Source organism: Oryzias latipes, chromosome 15, assembly GCF_002234675.1.
Source record: "Oryzias latipes chromosome 15, ASM223467v1".
Classification (NCBI taxonomy): Eukaryota; Metazoa; Chordata; class Actinopteri; order Beloniformes; family Adrianichthyidae; genus Oryzias; species Oryzias latipes.
The window spans coordinates 22,965,704-22,983,540 of NC_019873.2; the positions used below are offsets into that span (position 1 = coordinate 22,965,704).

At 42.0% G+C, this 17,837-nt stretch overlaps 1 protein-coding gene across 4 annotated transcripts in view; it reads right to left on the reverse strand.

Moving 5' to 3' along the window:
* Positions 1–1,771: 1,771 nt before the first annotated feature.
* slit1 (slit guidance ligand 1) overlaps positions 1,772–17,837 on the reverse strand; it is a 93,669-nt gene continuing 77,603 nt past the window's right edge. For 2 of the 4 annotated variants that reach the window (XM_011484467.3, XM_011484466.3), the window contains 17 exons: positions 16,067–16,199; positions 14,149–14,217; positions 14,004–14,075; positions 13,841–13,912; positions 10,446–10,517; positions 9,314–9,477; positions 9,109–9,233; positions 8,937–9,034; positions 8,714–8,853; positions 7,930–8,023; positions 7,675–7,812; positions 7,362–7,590; positions 6,764–6,894; positions 6,470–6,663; positions 5,362–5,650; positions 4,710–4,921; positions 1,772–4,610 (listed from right to left, as the gene is read on the reverse strand). In XM_011484467.3, the coding sequence (XP_011482769.1) occupies positions 4,372–4,610; positions 4,710–4,921; positions 5,362–5,650; positions 6,470–6,663; positions 6,764–6,894; positions 7,362–7,590; positions 7,675–7,812; positions 7,930–8,023; positions 8,714–8,853; positions 8,937–9,034; positions 9,109–9,233; positions 9,314–9,477; positions 10,446–10,517; positions 13,841–13,912; positions 14,004–14,075; positions 14,149–14,217; positions 16,067–16,199 (2,471 nt within the window). In that variant the 3' untranslated portion in view covers positions 1,772–4,371. The remainder of the gene's footprint in view (positions 4,611–4,709; positions 4,922–5,361; positions 5,651–6,469; positions 6,664–6,763; positions 6,895–7,361; positions 7,591–7,674; positions 7,813–7,929; positions 8,024–8,713; positions 8,854–8,936; positions 9,035–9,108; positions 9,234–9,313; positions 9,478–10,445; positions 10,518–13,840; positions 13,913–14,003; positions 14,076–14,148; positions 14,218–16,066; positions 16,200–17,837) is intronic. The other 2 variants (XM_004077151.4, XM_004077152.4) reach the window with 2 other exon arrangements.

The window sequence follows — 17,837 nt, forward strand, 5'->3', positions numbered from 1 at the left end:
TTTTTGACAAAAACAACGAGGAACATTCACTGGTATCTACCAACCTTTTGAAACAAAGGTATCTTTATTTAGTCATAGATGGGTATCAGTGTGACAACCATACGGCTCAGGAGGAAACTCCCACTGAGGGACAGATTGGTGAACAGTGGGCATCTTGTCGCCCAAAGTCAGCAGAACCCTCATTGACTTCTCACCAAAACCAATCCTGCCTGGTGAAGTGGATTCATTCCTTTCTACTGAAGCCAACAAGTTTCAGTAGCCAACAAAGACCTGGTTTGATTGTTTTATCAGTCCACCAGTCAAAAAGTGATAAAAGCCATTTTGGACAGATGTTTAGACTAGATATGTAATTAGAAGTGGGGTTTATTTCTGAAGAAATGTTTAGTCTGTTGAAACTCACCGGAGATGTTCCGATGGACTACAAAATCTAAGCATATTCTAACCTTTGGTCAACCCCTTTTGCAGGGATAAGCCTTTATTATACAGCGACAGTTTGAATGTAACAAATGAAAGGTAGGATCTCTAAAAAAAAAAAACGTTAACATCTGTTGTGATTTCAGATATTAAAATATTGTTACAGATGGCAAAACAAAGAATGTCTGTGGCAAGTGGAAGGAAAGCTTAACCCTTGTGCTATCCTAGGCACTTTAACATTGGGAGTGGGGTCATCCTGACCCACTAGACAGTGCGCTGAACCTTTTTTCTTTAGTGATTTGTGATTTTCACTGGTGTCCATGGATTACATGAAATCCTCTCCACCTTTATCCACCTTTGTCATGGTAGGGATAACACGTCAATGGTCATCTTGACCCCATAGGATAGAACAAGGGATAAACGAACACTTTAATGTACTTCTTTAGGAATTTGTTGCTTCAGTTACTTCCATACTGACTTATTTATTTTTAATTTTGGTAGTTTCTGGGTTTTCTTGCTATTAGTTTTGTTTTGTAGAAGTAAAATGTAACTTGACAGGATTATATGCTGATTGCTCATTACTCCTTTTCTATGTCTTTGCTTAGAAATTTTACACAGTATGTTGTATTTCAGCCGCTTCTTTTCTAGCCTGTATTCTTGTTTGTGTGCTTCCTATCATTTCAAGTATAACTGTTGGTGCGTGGGGGTGTGTGGTCTTTTTTTAACCCTTGTGCTATCCTAGACATTTTAACATTGGGAGTGGGGTCATCCTGACCCACTAGACAGTGCGGCTGAACCTTTTTCTTCAATGATTTGTGATCTTCACTGGTGTCCATGGATTACATGAAATCCTCTCCACCTTTATCCACCTTTGTCATGGTAGGGAGAACACGTCAATGGTCATCTTGACCCCATAGGGCGACAGTGGCTCAGGTGGTTGAGCGGGTCGTCCAATGATCGAAGGGTTGGCGGTTCGATCCGCGCTCCCACCAGCCAAAATGTCTTTGTGTCCTTGGGCAAGACACTTCACCCTCCTTGCCTCCAGTGTGGCTCCACTGGTATGTGCATGAATGATCCCGGTGATGGTCAGAGGGGCTGTAGGTGCAAACTGGCAGCCACGCCTCTGTCAGTCTGCTCCAGGGCAGCTGTGGCTACAACCGTAGCTTACCATCACCAGTACGAATGAGGAGTGAATGAATAATGGACACAATGTAAGCGCTTTGAGTGTCTTGAAAAGCGCAGATAAATCCAATCCATTATTATTATTATTATTATTATAGGAGGGTTAAGAATGGTTTCAATCACTTGGACAATTTTTTGGGGGGGTCAAAATGGAGGAAAAAAGCAAAGACATTTGTAAAAGCACACACATTTTAAGTTTAATGAAAAGAGTGGAGGTTTGGTAAACATTTTCTTGGTGGCACTACATACATTCAGCATAACTGAGTTTTTCAGTTCAATCCCACCATTAGTCCTGCAACAGAAAACAGACAGAAACCCATAATTCTGATGTTTTTGCACCATAATACAACAGAGACTTTGTGTTGCGCACAACATTGATGTATATAGTTCATAGGATGAAATATTTGTGGTTCTGGTCGTGTGGCCAGATTATGAAATCACATCTCAAGATGAGTACAAGAACCACTAAGATGTCTACTAAGAAGCTGAATGCACCGATCCATAACAGATTGATTCAGAAGAAGAGAAGGAGCCATGAAATGAAAGTCACATTTGATTAAAGGTGCAGCTTTAGGAGGCCCACAGCTTGGAGTATTACAGTGACTGTCAACTCTTTTGGGATTAGTACAGTACACCACTTGCATCACGTTAACAGCATGTGAAAGAACGTTAACATTGGTAGCAATATGAACAGGAGCAGTGTGCTGTAACGCCATACTGTGTCAAAATCTGGGTCTCTGCAGCTTTTTAAGGAGACGTTAAAAAAAAAAACATAATCCAAGTATGCAGGCAGAAGGAGGCCCTCATCCTGGCAGGCTGTCACTGTCTCTACAGGATGTGACTTTTATCTTACACTGGAAACTAACAGCTAAGAGTTACCACTTCATGAGTAAGCATAGGGCATATTTATCTATACACATTTATACATTCAGGTTTCACGGTTCACTGTAATTGGCACTGTTTTGATTTTTTTTTTGCCTTTTTTTCCTTTAGGGAGTGGATAACCAGAGCTGACAGATGATGAAAATGTCCATAGCTTTCTCATTGTTATCTGTCAGTATCTGGCGTGTAATGCTTCACACAGTTGCCATATGAACAGATCTCAGTATTTGATCCATCTTTTGCTTCACCAGCATCCACAGAGGCATCATGCTTCTTCTGGCTTGACAGCAGCTTATGATCAGTTGAGCTTGACTTAAAAAAAAAAAAAAAATAAAGAAAACTCTCAGAAACTAAGATAGAGATGATGCAACCCATCATAATTATTTTTTTTAAAGTTTTCAGAAAGGGCCTGTTATTACAAATTCAAAGGAGGGTCATTAGATTTTTTTAATTTAAGTATCACAGCAATTTTTAAGGGTTTTTGAAAATTCTTAAAACCATCTCATCACCCGATTTTTTTTTCTTATTACTCTAAAAGAAAATGCATTTCAATAAAATAAATAAAAACAAGCACAGACTCATGAATTAGATGTAATATTCACATGGAAGACAACATATACAATATTAAACATAGTTTTAGTCCGATATTGGCTTTTATACAACAAGGTCTACCTGCTGCTGCATTTTTGGCCGCTTAAAATCTGTTTTTATGATGCTACCTTGTATGTGTGTGTTAATGCATTTGAAGATTTTTGTGTAAAGATATTTAGGAATTTGCATGGCAGCAAGAGCTTGGATCTTAAGACAAATCATAACAAGTATTAAAAAACATTATGAGGAATTAGACACAACAAAACAGAATGTTAATCTAAGCTTTTTCTTTTGTAATAACATTTGTAATGACATAAAAAAGGTCTACATATTTCTTAAACTCCTCTCCACACATGCAACACTTTGCACAAGTTTAATACTGCAGGCATCAACCGGAGCAGGGTCTCCTGCTCACAAGAGGGTGGGACTATGCAAAAATTCTTAACCCTGAGCCTATGCATGCTGGGGGCTTGTAATGACTGCCTGCGCCACGCTGGTTTGCTGACGCAGAGCAGCTCCTGCACAGGAGCCATCTCTCGCTGAGTGCGTGCCATGCATGTGTGATCATGTACTCCGGTGAGGTGGAACACTGTTGGTTTCAGTGCTGCTAGTCAGTGCAGTCTCTGTTTGCAGGGAAGTTTCTATGCTGCGCTAGCTCACAGCAAATGGCTGCGACGGCAGAACACCTTACCCTTGAAGCACCGCTTCAACCTTTGTTTCTATCGCTTCTCTGCCTGCATGTGTTTGATAGATAACTGCATTATGGTGGAGAAATGGCTACTCCTAAATGACGACGTATCCCAAAGTGCACCCAGCACAGTCCAGTCAACCCAACCAAGCTCAACTCAGGATAGCTTTGCCAAGTCTAACAGTCCGACTCTTCTTTTATCCCTCCCTTTTCTGTCTCCTCTTTTTTCTTGGCCAGAATGTACTCACTGCCTCCACAAAGGAAAATGGTGGCTTGGCTGTTGGAGGCCTCACAGATGGAAAGGGGAACTAATACAGGAGAATGTGGGTTGCAAGGATGTTTTGTTGTCAATTCTACATTGTTGCTCACGATGTTGTTTTCCTCTAGGTCACACCCCTCGGAAGGGAAGTTAATGTCCTATTTTACAAACATTGTAGTCCATAATATATAGATAGAGGTTTTATATATATTCTGTATAATCTCTATTTTCCTGTTTTCCCTCCCTTGTTTTCGTCCAGTCTTCTCCCTTCCTTTCTTTTCTTCCTTCAATCCCTCCTTTCTCGTTTCCCTTCTTTCGGCTCCTTAGCAGTGGCGGGTGATGAGAAAGAGTTGGGCTACATGCACCCCACGCAGCCACACTTGATGGTCTTTTCCACTTCCTCACTAAAAGAGGTTCCATCGCTGCACTCGAAGGTGTATTTCCGGCGTTTCATCCTTTGACTGCCGCAGCACGCCCCCGTGCTGCAGGCGCCGCTGCACTCCACCCAGGAGACCATGCGCGTTGTTTGGCAGATGGCGTACCCTCGCTGCACCTGATAGAAATCTCGCACAGGCTCCCCTCGACACTCTGACTCTTAAAAGACAAAAATAAAATCAAGCAAATATGTAAATTTGAATTTCTTTTAACAAATTTTGAAGCATCCATCCTTGGAATCACAAAGCACAAGCCCACCTGCGTCGCACAGTTCCCCGGTGTAGCCGCTTTCACAGTGACAGTATGCGCTTCCTGCGTCTGAGATCTGGCAGCGACCATGTTTGCAGGACAGGCGCCGGCAGGGATTAAACAGCTCGCCTTGTTGGTTGCACAGGGCGCCACGGTAGCCCTCCTGACACTCACAGCGGTATGACTGAGCATCCAGTGGGATGCACTTCCCATGCACACACCTAGTAAAAGAAAAATCAAATCAGTCACATCGCTGCTTTAGGGGGCAAAAATAAATGATCAGATTTGTAGAAGGTCACCAGATTTCAATTCCAGATCAGTCTAATGTTATTAGAAATAATGGGATACCTTTTTATGTCTCTAGTACATGGGTCTGATGGGTACAAATATTTCAGCATCCAAGAAAAAAACCTTTGCATAAAATCTAAAATTAACATTTTCAACATTTATCTGTAAAAGGGGAAATAATATGATGACAATGTTGTTAAAAAAAGCTGCCGCCTTTATAATTGAGCCACTTGAAAATAATTTCTCAATTTTTATGATAAATATGAAAAACTCTGAGATAAACAGTAATTTTCTACAACCTTGAGTATAGAAGGGAAAAAGCTTTCCTGGGAATTCTGCCCTTTGACCTGCTCATCAAGTGTTTTAAACATACTTGCTCCCCTGGCACGGGTTCAGAGCCGGCTGGTCGCAGTGCGCCCCAATCCAGCCTGGTTGGCAGTGGCATACTGGTCCTTGAGCCCCGTCAGGTTGGCAGATGCCATGGACGCAGTACAGCTTCTTGCAGGGCTCGCAGCCCGGTACCACGCCAGGTTTCATCTGGGTCTTGGTGAAATCCTGAAGCTCGTTGTTGATGTACAAGTTCTGGATGCAGCCGTGGAAACTGGAACTGTTCTGGATCTGCCACAGACGGAACGTGCCAGAGTGAACGTCCACCGGCATGCCTGAAAGAAGAGCGGATAGAGATGTTTTTGGGGTGTGATGGCGCACACTGGCTGACTAACAAACAATGAACACAGGGCTGTTATGAGAGTGATGAAAGGACGGATTTCAAACATGTATGTCTCTGTAGTCTTTGTTTTCAAATCAGACTAACAAATGCAAAAATATTCTTCTTTACACCACAGGACACATCACTTTTGAAACAGAGGGGGAAAAAAGAATGAAAAAAATGTGACCTTGCATGCATTAACACAAGAACAACAGCAAGACTAAGACCAGTTACAGAAACAACAAGCCACTCCTGAACAATCTGTCATGGCATCTTAGAAGCTGATTTTTGTGGCCTCAGATTTAAAGACAGTACAGGTATCAGTACCCCTGCATTTTTATTTTCACATTTTAAATCCCAGATGCTTTACGTCATGGATGGCCGTCTCATTTTCCCTAAAACTTTCACTTCCTCAGCAAAAATGTCCACACAAGTTTGAAGGATTGTGTCTGTTAGTTCCTGTTATGACCACTAGAGGGTGCCATTTATACATCAGAAAAAGCAGTTCAGATTGATTAGCAATAATGATGCTTCTCTTTATGAAGTTCTTTTTCTTTTTTGTAGTGTATTTACTGTTAACTGTAAGTCGGTGCACGTCTGTGCAGATGCTGAAGCCACTAACAAACAGCCATGACTGAGAGGTTGAGTGGTGTGGGTGGAGGGTATTGATGGGACGTGAGCTTGCATGGTTGACAGGAAGGACTTGGTTGCGGTGGTGACAAAGCGGAGGGGGAGGGTGGTGACTGAATAGTAGTGTAGTAGTTAAGAGTGCCTGCAGAGGAGGGAGGTGTGTTCTGGAGAGGGCCCCTACCCCCCACGTATAGCGGAGCCTCCCTATTGAGGGGCCGCACCGCCCCAAAGCTGTCCATTGTGGTAGGGAGCCCTCCGTCAATGGACAGGTTCACCATTTGGTCGAAGGTCACCAGCTCCACGGTGTGGAACTGACCATCGTTGATGGTTTCAGTACTGGACAAGAAAAACACAGATGAGAAATGTTCAAGTCCCCAAATCAACAAAAAGAAAAGATAAAAGGGGTGGAAGGTAACTTGTACATGTCGCCTCTCACCTGTAAATAGCATGTCCTGGCTGGCTGCCGGGGTCATAGCTAACCTTAACATGGCCTTGAAAAAGCTCTACAGCAATGTGATCATTGTCTCCATTGTACAGGAGGATACCATTGTCCTCAGCTGTGGAAACCTGAAAAAGGGAATGTGAATGAGGGATTTTGTTAAGTTTTCATTAAAGATCCACTCAGATCATCTTTTGATCTATTGGAAAAGCTTTCCCAGTGGTCTTTTAATTATGATTGTGCTGTTTTTAGCCAAAATTGTGGGGGAAAAGTACAGCTTTGAAACAGATTCCAGCTCAGACGAGGTAAACCAAGACGTAGATGGATATTTTTTCTGTAAGTGGATACATCAGAATGGAGCAGAGCAGCGAGTTTGTGGCCCAGCGACAGTAGTTTGTACGTAACAACTAGAAGCTTTTTCAAACGGCACTGATTCACCACAATTTGAATAAAGAAATACTCAGAAATGTCATTTTAATCTTAATTCTTTAAAATATGTCCTCCATCATCTGAAATATGCTACAAAAACGTGTTAAAAACACAGAGAACCATTGAAGTTTGTGTTCAAGCTAGCATCACCTCAAAGAAAAAGTACCTGCAGTGTGATGTTAGCCTGCGGCCAGTTCTTGAGGTCCGACAGCAGGAGGTAAGAGTCTCTGTCGATGAAGTTGACGCTAACTAGTTTCTCGCAACGTGGCCCGCCAAACTCTGGTGGACACTGGCAAAGGGCACGCCCCCCTCGCTCCACACATGGGGCGTCATTCTGACAGTCGGCCAATTCGCAGAGTGACAGAGGGGACGGCGGGACCTCGCACAGCTGACCGCTGCGTGGGGACACCCAGAAAGGATGAAGTGAGGAAATAAAAAAGAAAAAACGGACATAAAAAAAAGAATAAACTTCCTCTCACCTGAACCCTTTAGGACAAATGCACGAATATCCGCTCAGCTCATCCACGCACTGAGCTCCGTTCTGACAGCGATGCTCCTCACAGTCGTTGTAATCTATGCTGCAGTCATCACCAACGTAGCCAGGAGAACACACACACCTACAGAGAAAAGGCAACAATGAACTCTGCTCACATCTGCTCAAAATACACATCTAAGTCATCTTGTGCTGCATAGCACTGAGAGCTGTGGAGCTTGCTCCTGGCAGAGATACTCACTTGGGTCCAGAGGAGGTGATGAGGCAGGTAGACTGATGTTGGCAGGGACTTCTTCCTGGAGCACACACATCTTCCATTTCTTCACACATTTCCCCTATAGAGAACACGTGGTTTTCAAAGGGATTTAAAGTGCAATACGGGACAAAAACAAGTACACAAAAAGAGACAACAACATTTAAAGAAACACACAGCTTTGGCTTTTCTATTAAACTTGTTTATTAAAGCAAAGGTGACATCTTAAATATTTAATTTACAAGTGAAGAAGTTTAAAAATCTTTTTAACATCTCACTGCACAGTAGACAATATTTTTTAGGCACACAAAGGATTATAAACTATAAATTAAAGCTCAGTTGTGCCAACGAGATGTTCAGAGAAAGAATAAAAAAAGAATTTCCTGCAACTTAATCATTTCAAAATGCAGCTGCTCACTGCGGTGTTCCATTTTTGCCAAATTTTTTGACACGAATGGAAATCCATATATGTTCCCATTCTTCACTTAGAATCATGATTGCAAAAAGATTGGTGAAAAATGGTTTTAGAGAGATAAAGTTAAGGTCTTCGTTATAGAGAACTTAGAGCAGAATAGTGGACAATTATGAAAGTCAAAATGAAAAAAAAAATGTTAGATGCAAAACATTTTTCAACACAAAGAAGTAGCAGCTGATAGTAGTTGCAATTATGAAAAAACAACTTTTTGCTTTGAAAAATAATAATTATTCTACACAGTGTGAAGGACTATAGTTTAAAATGACAAACACATTTAACTGCGTTGTTTGAACTAACCTGTGTAGTAGGGGGGACAAAAACAGGTGTAGTTGTTGATTCCATCCACGCAGGTTGCACCGTTTTCACAGTCGTTGTCTTCGCAGTCGTCAGTGTTGATTTTGCAAGTGGGGCCTTCGAAGCCCAGCGCACAGGTGCAACTACACAAAACGAAGCACACACCATGGAACAACAGGCTCCCTGTTTTTAGTGTGGTGATAACAAACCGGTTTTTTCCTCTCACCTGTATTGTCCCTCATTATCCTCATGCACTCGACAGGTTCCCCCATTGGCGCATGGGTTACTGACGCAGGCATTCAGGCCTGACTCGCAGTTCTTACCCTGATCAAGAAAATGTGTCATCAGCAAAAGATTGTGGAAGAAATGGAAGCTTGCTGGAAAGCTGTTGCTCTCACCTTGAATCCTGGTGGACAGCTGCACCTGTAGATCTCCACTGGATCATTGTGACAGATGCCGTGGTTCATGCAGGGATTTGACAGGCAGGGGTTACACTTAGAGAGCACCGCTATGTCCACATCACCTGGAGAAAACCCCACATCACATTGATTCAGATCCCTGCTGCAGATCTTGTGACCTTCCATACCAAAGACAGCTGCTCACCGTGGCATTCAAACTTCTTTGCAGGTGTGGTAAGAAGCAGTTTGCCCTCGAGGCCTTGGGGACCAGCGCAGCGGGCAATTCCAGGCTCTTTATACCCCGTCTTCACCCAGTCAGACAGCCAGCGCAGGCGGCAGTCACAATGCAAAGGGTTGGCACCAATCGCCCTGTTACAGAAACAAAAACAAAAAAAAAATCTGGTTGCCGCTGTAACACCACACAATCACCAGCAGATGTCTCTACAACCTCATGGAAAACAGCTTTTTTCAAATTCACCTTTCTGTTTAGAAAATAAAAAAATACTGAGATTTCTGCACAAAAAAAAAAGGAAACAACACATTTCTCAGTGTAACGTAACAGTCTGCAGTGCATCATCTTTGCCCAATTACAAGCAGAGGTGTGAACAGAAGGCACTCTTAGCCGAATCTGCCATGGTGGCTGTGAATCAATGGCACTCTGTCCTCCTGCTTTATGCGCAAACACTCCTAAATCGATGCTGTTCCATTACGACGAAACACAGGCTCATCTTTCAGGCCGGGCCAATAGCGGACACCTGACATCTGCTTACATGAAAGCCACTTGACTGTGACTGCTGATCAATGCCTGCCCCTCCATCCATCCTCCCACCCCGATTTCATGCAGCCTTGACTCCTGCGCTGCCTTTACAAAATGTCTTTGTTTGGGGTTTTCTGTCCTGTCTCCTTCCTCAGCAGCTCTGCCACTGATAGCTCTATTGATCGCTGACAATCGAGGGACAAGAGGGGGCAAGATGGCAAAGAGCAAAGATACTTTTGTGTTGTTTTTGAGCGTGTGCAAGCTCTCCGTCCCTGCACACCACGCCGAAAATGAAAGACATATATAAACAAACTTTGAACCCCACAGACCATGAAGAATGTGTTTAGGAGATGCTGTAGGGGGGATCAGACAGTGGAGGGGTCTGTGTGTTGCTTTAACCACAGGGCTGATGGAGGGAGGGGTCAGCACATGGGCAAGCCAACTGAAGAAGACAACAGGCAGCCCAGTGTTGCTCCTTGGTTGTTCAACCTGACCACCCGAATGTGCTTTTCCATGTGGTGTTCACGTAAAAATCTCATCTGAATCCCACAGATTGAAACAATAAGAGAATATTACTCACAAATGAGACAGAGAAGCCACATCATTGAAGATGCCATCGGGAAGTTCTGAAATTTCGTTGCCATGGAGGGACCTGAGGAGACGAGGGAGATGCCAGAAAATCAGACGAGACAGTTTATGAGAGCAGAAACAAATGTTGGCATGTACTAAGATACAAAATAACTGCATTTAAGTGCACTTAAAACTTGGAAATCTTTGAAATAATAGGAAGATAGTTGAAAAATTAAATGTCAGTGTGGTGTTTGCGGGTTTTAGATTTGGCAGAGGTCTGTGCAGCTGGCAAAGATATTAGTCTCTGTGAATGGAAAAGCCTGGTGTCAAGTTACTACGCATGTCTGGCTGGCAAGGGCATAGAGTAGGTGGGGGGTAACAAAGTTATACCTCGAGCAGGAGAATTAAAAACATAAATATGATATCCTAACATATTCTGATCTCAGCTTTTGCCGACATGCAGTCTTTTGATTAGTGTTGAGTGTGGGTCCGTCTGAGGATGCAGGGCACTAGAATGTTTCCATTCCAACCTGATTGGTCGGGGTTAGCATTTTAATTAGCCGGTTTGCAGTGGAAATGTTTATTAGTACAAAGCAAAAGGTGGGTCCTTGCATGATTTCCAGGTCATGAAGTCAAATAACATTGTGGCAACCAAATCTCAGGGGGAAGAGGAGCCAGGGAGTCTCCAGAAGACACCTGACACCTCCAATCTTCTCTTTTATTTACCTTTCATTTCTGCAGACCTTGATCATTACGCCTGTCCACAATGCCAGCTTCATCAATCAGCATCAGCTCTACTGTCAGCAGATTGGCTCCAGATAGAATTGATTTCGCTTTTACCTGGTGCCTTTAAAATCCTACTCTTGAAATCTTTTGATCTATTTTAAAAGCATTCACAGTAGTCTTTTAATTAGGATTATTCTGGTTTTCGGCAAAAAAAAAAATGTCATTTTCTAGGACATAGTTTCTGCAGAGCGGCAGCGGTTCATTAGAAATTCATCTCTGAGTTGTGGGTGTGACCGTTGGCGTGGAGTGAGCCCGCCCCTACTTCCTTACATACATCTGTTTATATGCTCTCCTGCTAGCTTACTGCCCCTCAGAACCCCATACGAACATTACCGGTGCAAGAAAAATGGTGAGCAATATTGGAGCTATCCAGCCGTACACTTTTGAAGCAGATGCCAGCTCAAACGAGAGAAAAAAAGACATATATGGATTTATTTGTCTGCAGGTGGATCCATCAGAATGGAGTGCAGCAAGGAGCTTGTGGCTTGCCATATACTTTTTCCAACAGCATTTTTGGGTCTGTTCCTGATTTACAACTATTTGAATTTAGAAATTCTCATAATTTCAGTTTTAAGACTCCTTTTCTTTATATATGTCCTCCATCATCAGGAAAATACCACATGAACATGGTAAATACACCAACAACACAATTTTCATCTGAGTGGGTCTTAAATGGTTTCTTAAGGTTTTTGTGCTGCATAAGGACTTAAATTGTTGAATTTGTTTTTGATTTTTTATTAATTTGTTGTCTGTCTTGCACTCTCCCAGGCCACGCCCTGGCACCGTCTCGGCTGAGTCTCCTCACACCTAATACCCAGCAGGCCAATTAGCAGCTTATTAATCAGCAGCTCAAACCTCAACCATTGCACACCAATCGCACAACATCCGACCACTAGTCTGTTTGAAGACTGAGCGTTAATGATTCTTCTCCTTTTTATCACCGTGTAAAGTCAAAGGTGCAGCTTAATAAAGGCTTTGGCACCTCAGCATGTGTGAGTACACACGACGGCGTCCCGCTCACAGCCGTCTTTGGCATCTCATTGTGGTTTTTCGGTGACGCTTCCAACTTTGAACTTTGAACCCTTTGTGGAGGTCCTAAAGTTGAAACTATTAAACGGAACTCTTTGTCGCTTCAGATTTGTGGAACCCCCGTAGCTTTGCTTAGTAAAAGAAAAAAATCTCATGGCTCCATCTGACGTTTATTTGGGAGACTTATGATTGATCACACCAGCCGTAAAGACATCAAAGTTTTCTGCTTCATTTGTGCCCGCGTGCGCCTCAGAAATGGGTGTGCATGTGTCTCTGTAAGGGCTCAGCCTGTATGGTACATGTGGGGTGGGTGGCACCAGGGCCTCACATGGTGTCTAGCACACAAGCAAAAAGGAATATTTGTGAAGGCAAAGGTGGCGTGAGTGAGTAAGAGCAGAAAAACGGACGCAGCTTCATTAGGGGATCAAAGCGGCGAGCTTGGGTGAGCAAGGCGGCATCAGCTAATGATGGCCAAGCTTCACTCTCATTTCCACGCTAAAGCGACTTTATGCTTTCTGCCTTGTAATGATGGAGGGCTTCAGCCGAACGCCGCCGTAAAAACGAGCTTTGTCAAAGCTTTGTTGTTAGCAATAAAAAGTGTGCCTGCTATGAGCACACATGGAAGGCTGAGAAGTCGACTCCCACACGCATGCTAGCAGGCACCAAGTCAGCAAATGACAAATGTGAAAACTATGCAAACAGACACACAAAATAAATATATAAATATGCACAGATGGATCCGCAGTCTCACGGAGATCTTGCTTTCCTAACTGGACATTGGCGTGCAGTTTCTTTGTGCAGCTGCTGTGTCTAAGGATACACTTTTAAATCTTTTCGAATTTCGTCATCGTTCTGTCCAACTCATTTACAATCTGCATCAAAGTTATGTAGCAGCCCGTAGTCACTGAGAGCGCTCCATCAAAGACTTCATTAAGCCATTAAAAGTCTGAGGCCGAGCTGAAGACTTTGCAGTTTGCAGGGCAAACATTTTCTGGTAATCAGTGTCAGAGTGATTTTGTACAGTACACCCGAGGAGGCGCACCTCCGGGCTGAATTGAGCTTGGGGCCTTTAGAGGTGATCAAAATGGGTCAATTTGAGGGTCTATATGTGGTTGGAGTAAAAGTTGGAGAAAAAATGGCTGCTGCTGCCCCAATGGCTGCCATTTAAAGAGGGAAAATAGGTCAGAGTGTGTGTTTGTGTGTTAATTCATGGGCTGTCATAACTGTTTACACAGCTTTTTTCCTCTGGAGTCAATCAAAGATTCTCAGCATCTGCTTCACCATTTGCTGCAGGAAATAATTACTTGTTTTGCCTCAAAATGCTTCTTTTCTGTTTTTAGAATTTTTCTTTTTGAGAAAACCTCAGTTGAATCCAGTGAAGTTGTTGCTGATTAGAGCTTTCTCTTCAAATTATGCGACACCAAAGAAACACTTGCATACAAAAGAGAAGTCAACTTTTCCCAGAAAAGATGCATTGTGGATTAAAAATAGGTGTTTAAAATTCTACTTCAGACCAACACAATAACATGAATGGTAGCAAACATGTGCACACCGCCTGAGGATGCATTTGGAAGGTAAAAATAAACTCACAGCAGTCGAAGCGAGTGTAGCCCACTGAAAGCCATTTTGGGAATGCAACGCAGGGAGTTGTAGCTCAGGATTCTGAAATGAACAAATAATCACATATGTTGTTTTTTTACATGCAACAGAAACAAAGAAAAAAAAAACTCTTTGCATCTGTGGTTGGACTTACAGAGTGGTAAGTTGGCTCATGTTTGCAAAGGAGGAGTTGGTCAGGGAGTTAATCTTGTTGTTGCTCAGGTCACTGCAAAAACAGAGGCCTTAGTTTACTGTGTAAAGTTGTGAAGAATACAGGGGGCAGATGAAAAGAAACTTACACCAACTGAAGGTATTTGAAAGTTGAAAGCTCCTTTGGCACAATGCTAAACTGGTTTCCATCCAGATACCTAAACAGACAGACAGATATAGAGATAAATCATCCTTAGTCTGGCAAAGTCTGTCAGACTTATTGACTATTTATGAGAACTGGGATGAGTGACTCTTCATCCTGGCGTTCTAAATAGTAAGTACCTCCTGAAGCCAAAGCGTAAGAAGCCAACATCCCATAGACTTCTATAGAGAAATAAACAGCTAATCTATCTGTCATTACCATTCTCTGAGACAGTTGCTAATCCTAATTTTTTCCATGAAAATGTTCCTTCAGTGCAAGTTATTCAAGTTATAAACTGGCCAATCAGATGCTTCAATAAAAGTGTGGTCTTCCATCGAACGCTTGAAACATTTGATTGACAGATTTTATGTAGCCTGCTTTCAATTGCCAACAAGCTCACTCCTAATTGGCTAGAGTGGTTGCTATAGAAATGTTAGCTCAGACCCATTTAGGCCAGCCACTGCCTGCTGACAATTTCTGGTTCCAACATGGCAACATCCATATCGTAAAAAAATGGGGAAGGAATTGACCTCATTTGGTTGGAGCTGTAAGTAAACCATTTTCCAAGGCTGACATCACAGCCACTCAAGTTCATTTTTCATATACAGTCAATGGTCAAACTTTATATGTGTTGACAAGAGAGTTTGGCGCCTCTCTTTTTTAAAACAAATTTAAAAAGGAAATTGTTCTAGAATAAACCAATAACTATACTCCTGAACTGCGTTTCTGTTTCATCACATTGTAAATGCACACCCAAAAAAAAAAAACACTAGAAGAAAAAAACTGTTGCTTTACAGGCTTTTGAAACAACGATTTAGGCACACATTATTTCAAGAATAAGCTATTTTACACAAATAGGACAAATCAACTGGAAAAAGAGGTAAACTGTGATGTGTCTGTGAATTTCTTGCTCATTTGCGATTCTAACCAATCAATAACTTCTGAAGTGACTTGAGGGGCAGGCACACACATGTGATAACATTCTGATTATGTCAGGGCCCCCACAGTTGACATCACGCCTGCAGGTATGCAATCAACCTGCTGACTGCTAACACAAAGCTCTGCTGCTGGTCTGTCACTTTGATAAATGGCTGATTTAGGGCCCACTCCTTCTCAGCAGAGCTGCAGGCTCCTGCCATTGTTGTTGACTGCATGAGGGGTGGGAAAGGCAGCAGCTGGGGGGGGGGGTGCGGTTAACTGGGAGGCCTTGGGTTCAGAGGTAATGATAGGTAATGACGGAGCAGGGGACACTTGGGATAATGATGGAGTAACGAACTCTCCAGATGACTAGATGAAAGCCCAGAACAGAGTGGTACACCTGGTCACACCTGCTGGGACAATGACATGCTTTGAGGCCAGCACAGCGCGTGTGAGCATTGTTGTGTGTGCATTTGCGAGCGTGTGCAGTCGAGAGTCAAATGGAACCAATTGAGACAGTATTAGAAAGTTCCAGACCTATTCCATTCCCTCCCCTTTCCATTGAAAAGTGCTCATTAAAATGTCCCGTGGCTCCCCTTTGCTCCTGCGGACAGGGTTTTGGCCCCCGCACAAGTATGCACACACAAAAACGGACCCATGCATGCACATACACACAAAAACACACAAATGCATTCTGACCCTTGGCTATGACTGAGGGGGTGACATCAGTACCCTGAAGGCAACAGAAAACACAGAACGAACAACGTCTGCGGGAACGTGTCTTTCCCTCCAAATAATGTTCTGTTTTATCATCTACTGCCTGATCACACCTCCTTTTCTGTTTTTGATGCTATCTGGCTCTGTTTCATATCCTCTCACAGGAAGAATCCCACCTGCAGGTCAAATTAAGAAATTAACAGAAGTGTAATTAATGCCAAGGAACTCACAGCTCGGTCACATTTCTCGGGATGCCTCTAGGCAGCGAGTGGAGGTGCTTGTTACTACAGCGCACCACCGTCTCCAGACAAGTACATTCACTGGGACACTGCGGCCGAGGAATGCAGCTCGACTCCTCTTGGCCTGGGAAAAACAAAGAGGTAGAGATGAGACAGACAGCAGGAAGCATGAAAAAGGGGAAATGACCAGGAGGCAAATGTGGAGACAAGCCAGCTAAATTGCATTCTTTTCTGGGGGAGTAAAGACCAAAACCAAAAAGTTAAATGGGTTAAAAAATAATTAGTAGAAGCGGAAACCAGCATTTACTTGTAGAAATTCTTTTAGCAATACTGTTTAATATCAATGCAGAAAAAGTAAAAAAATATCTGACTTGAGATACTTGAGAGAAGTTTTTGCTCACTGTGACCAACAAATTCCAATATAAACCTTACCCTATTTGTGTAATCACTTTTAACTCTAAAGAGTCATTTGAGCTGCACACTCTGTATTAGTTTTAATATTGTTTTGACCCAAAACCCTCTCATCTTTCTTTTTGCTAATTAGCTAATTCAGCAAATAAAATTAAGTTATGTGATCAAGAAAATAGATTATCTCTCAATTCTAAAACTCTATGCATAGATTTTAGAAGAAATAATAACGTGGGGACTTGAATGACTCTGGAGGGTCAGCCATGTGACAATCAAGGGTAATTTCCATTTATAATTTAAAGCAAAGTATTTATCATTTTGCTTTTCAGATTTCTTTTGTTAAGAAAAATGGTTTTCATATAACTAATGGTCTCAACAAAACAAATGTGCAACTTTGTTGTAAAAAAACGTTCTTAAAAATGATAACTGAAAACAATTTGAGACACAAAAACAATTTTAAAAGACTATTGAATTTTAGGTTTGATAATTCTAAATCAATCTTTGGTTTAAGTAAAAAGTGACATGAATGTGATTTTTTAAAACCATTTCTTTTGGTGAAGTCTTTCTTTTTTACATTTCCAGTTGCAGATAAATGATAAATATCTTGCTGTGTGAATGAATTTTAGATAAGCTTTCAGATTCTCTAACATTTGTTACTTTGGTACTTTGAAATAGAGGCAAAGACGTAGTTCGGGAAAATCTGACAGGAGCTCTGGTTCAATTGTTACAATCTTAAATCACCACATTTTAACGATAATCATAATCTGGAGTCATGTGTTTAAATGTTTACGGTTACACCAAAGGTGGCAGTGTGGACACAAACATTTTTTAAAGGTTTCCTTTACTCAAAATGTGATGTCAACCTCGACAACATTTATACCACAAGCAAATTTTGAATGTGTGTCTTTTAATTTAAAATATAAATAAAGCTGAGAATTTTTTTTTTTTTTTACAACGGTGCTTGTCTGAATACAGAGAGTCACTTGTATCACCAAACAGGAAACTTGTTGGTTTTGTCTTGAAACTAAACACTTATGTGTTTGGCCCCTACTGAGAACTTACGTCACTGTAAAAAAAACAGGGACTGAGTTAAAAAACACAGAAGTAGTCAAATATACAGTTAAAAATATGCCATGTTATAAGAAGCCAGTACATTAAGGTTCCATGTCCCTCTCACATTATCTTTTGATCTATTTTAAAAAGCATTCCTAGTGGTCTTTAAATCATGATTATCCCGTTCTTAGCCAAAATCAAAAATCCTTTTAGAAATTAGAAATTGGCCTCTGAGTTTTGGGCCTGTACCCCACTTCCCGACATCCATCTGTTTACACACTACCACGAGCTTACAGCTCGT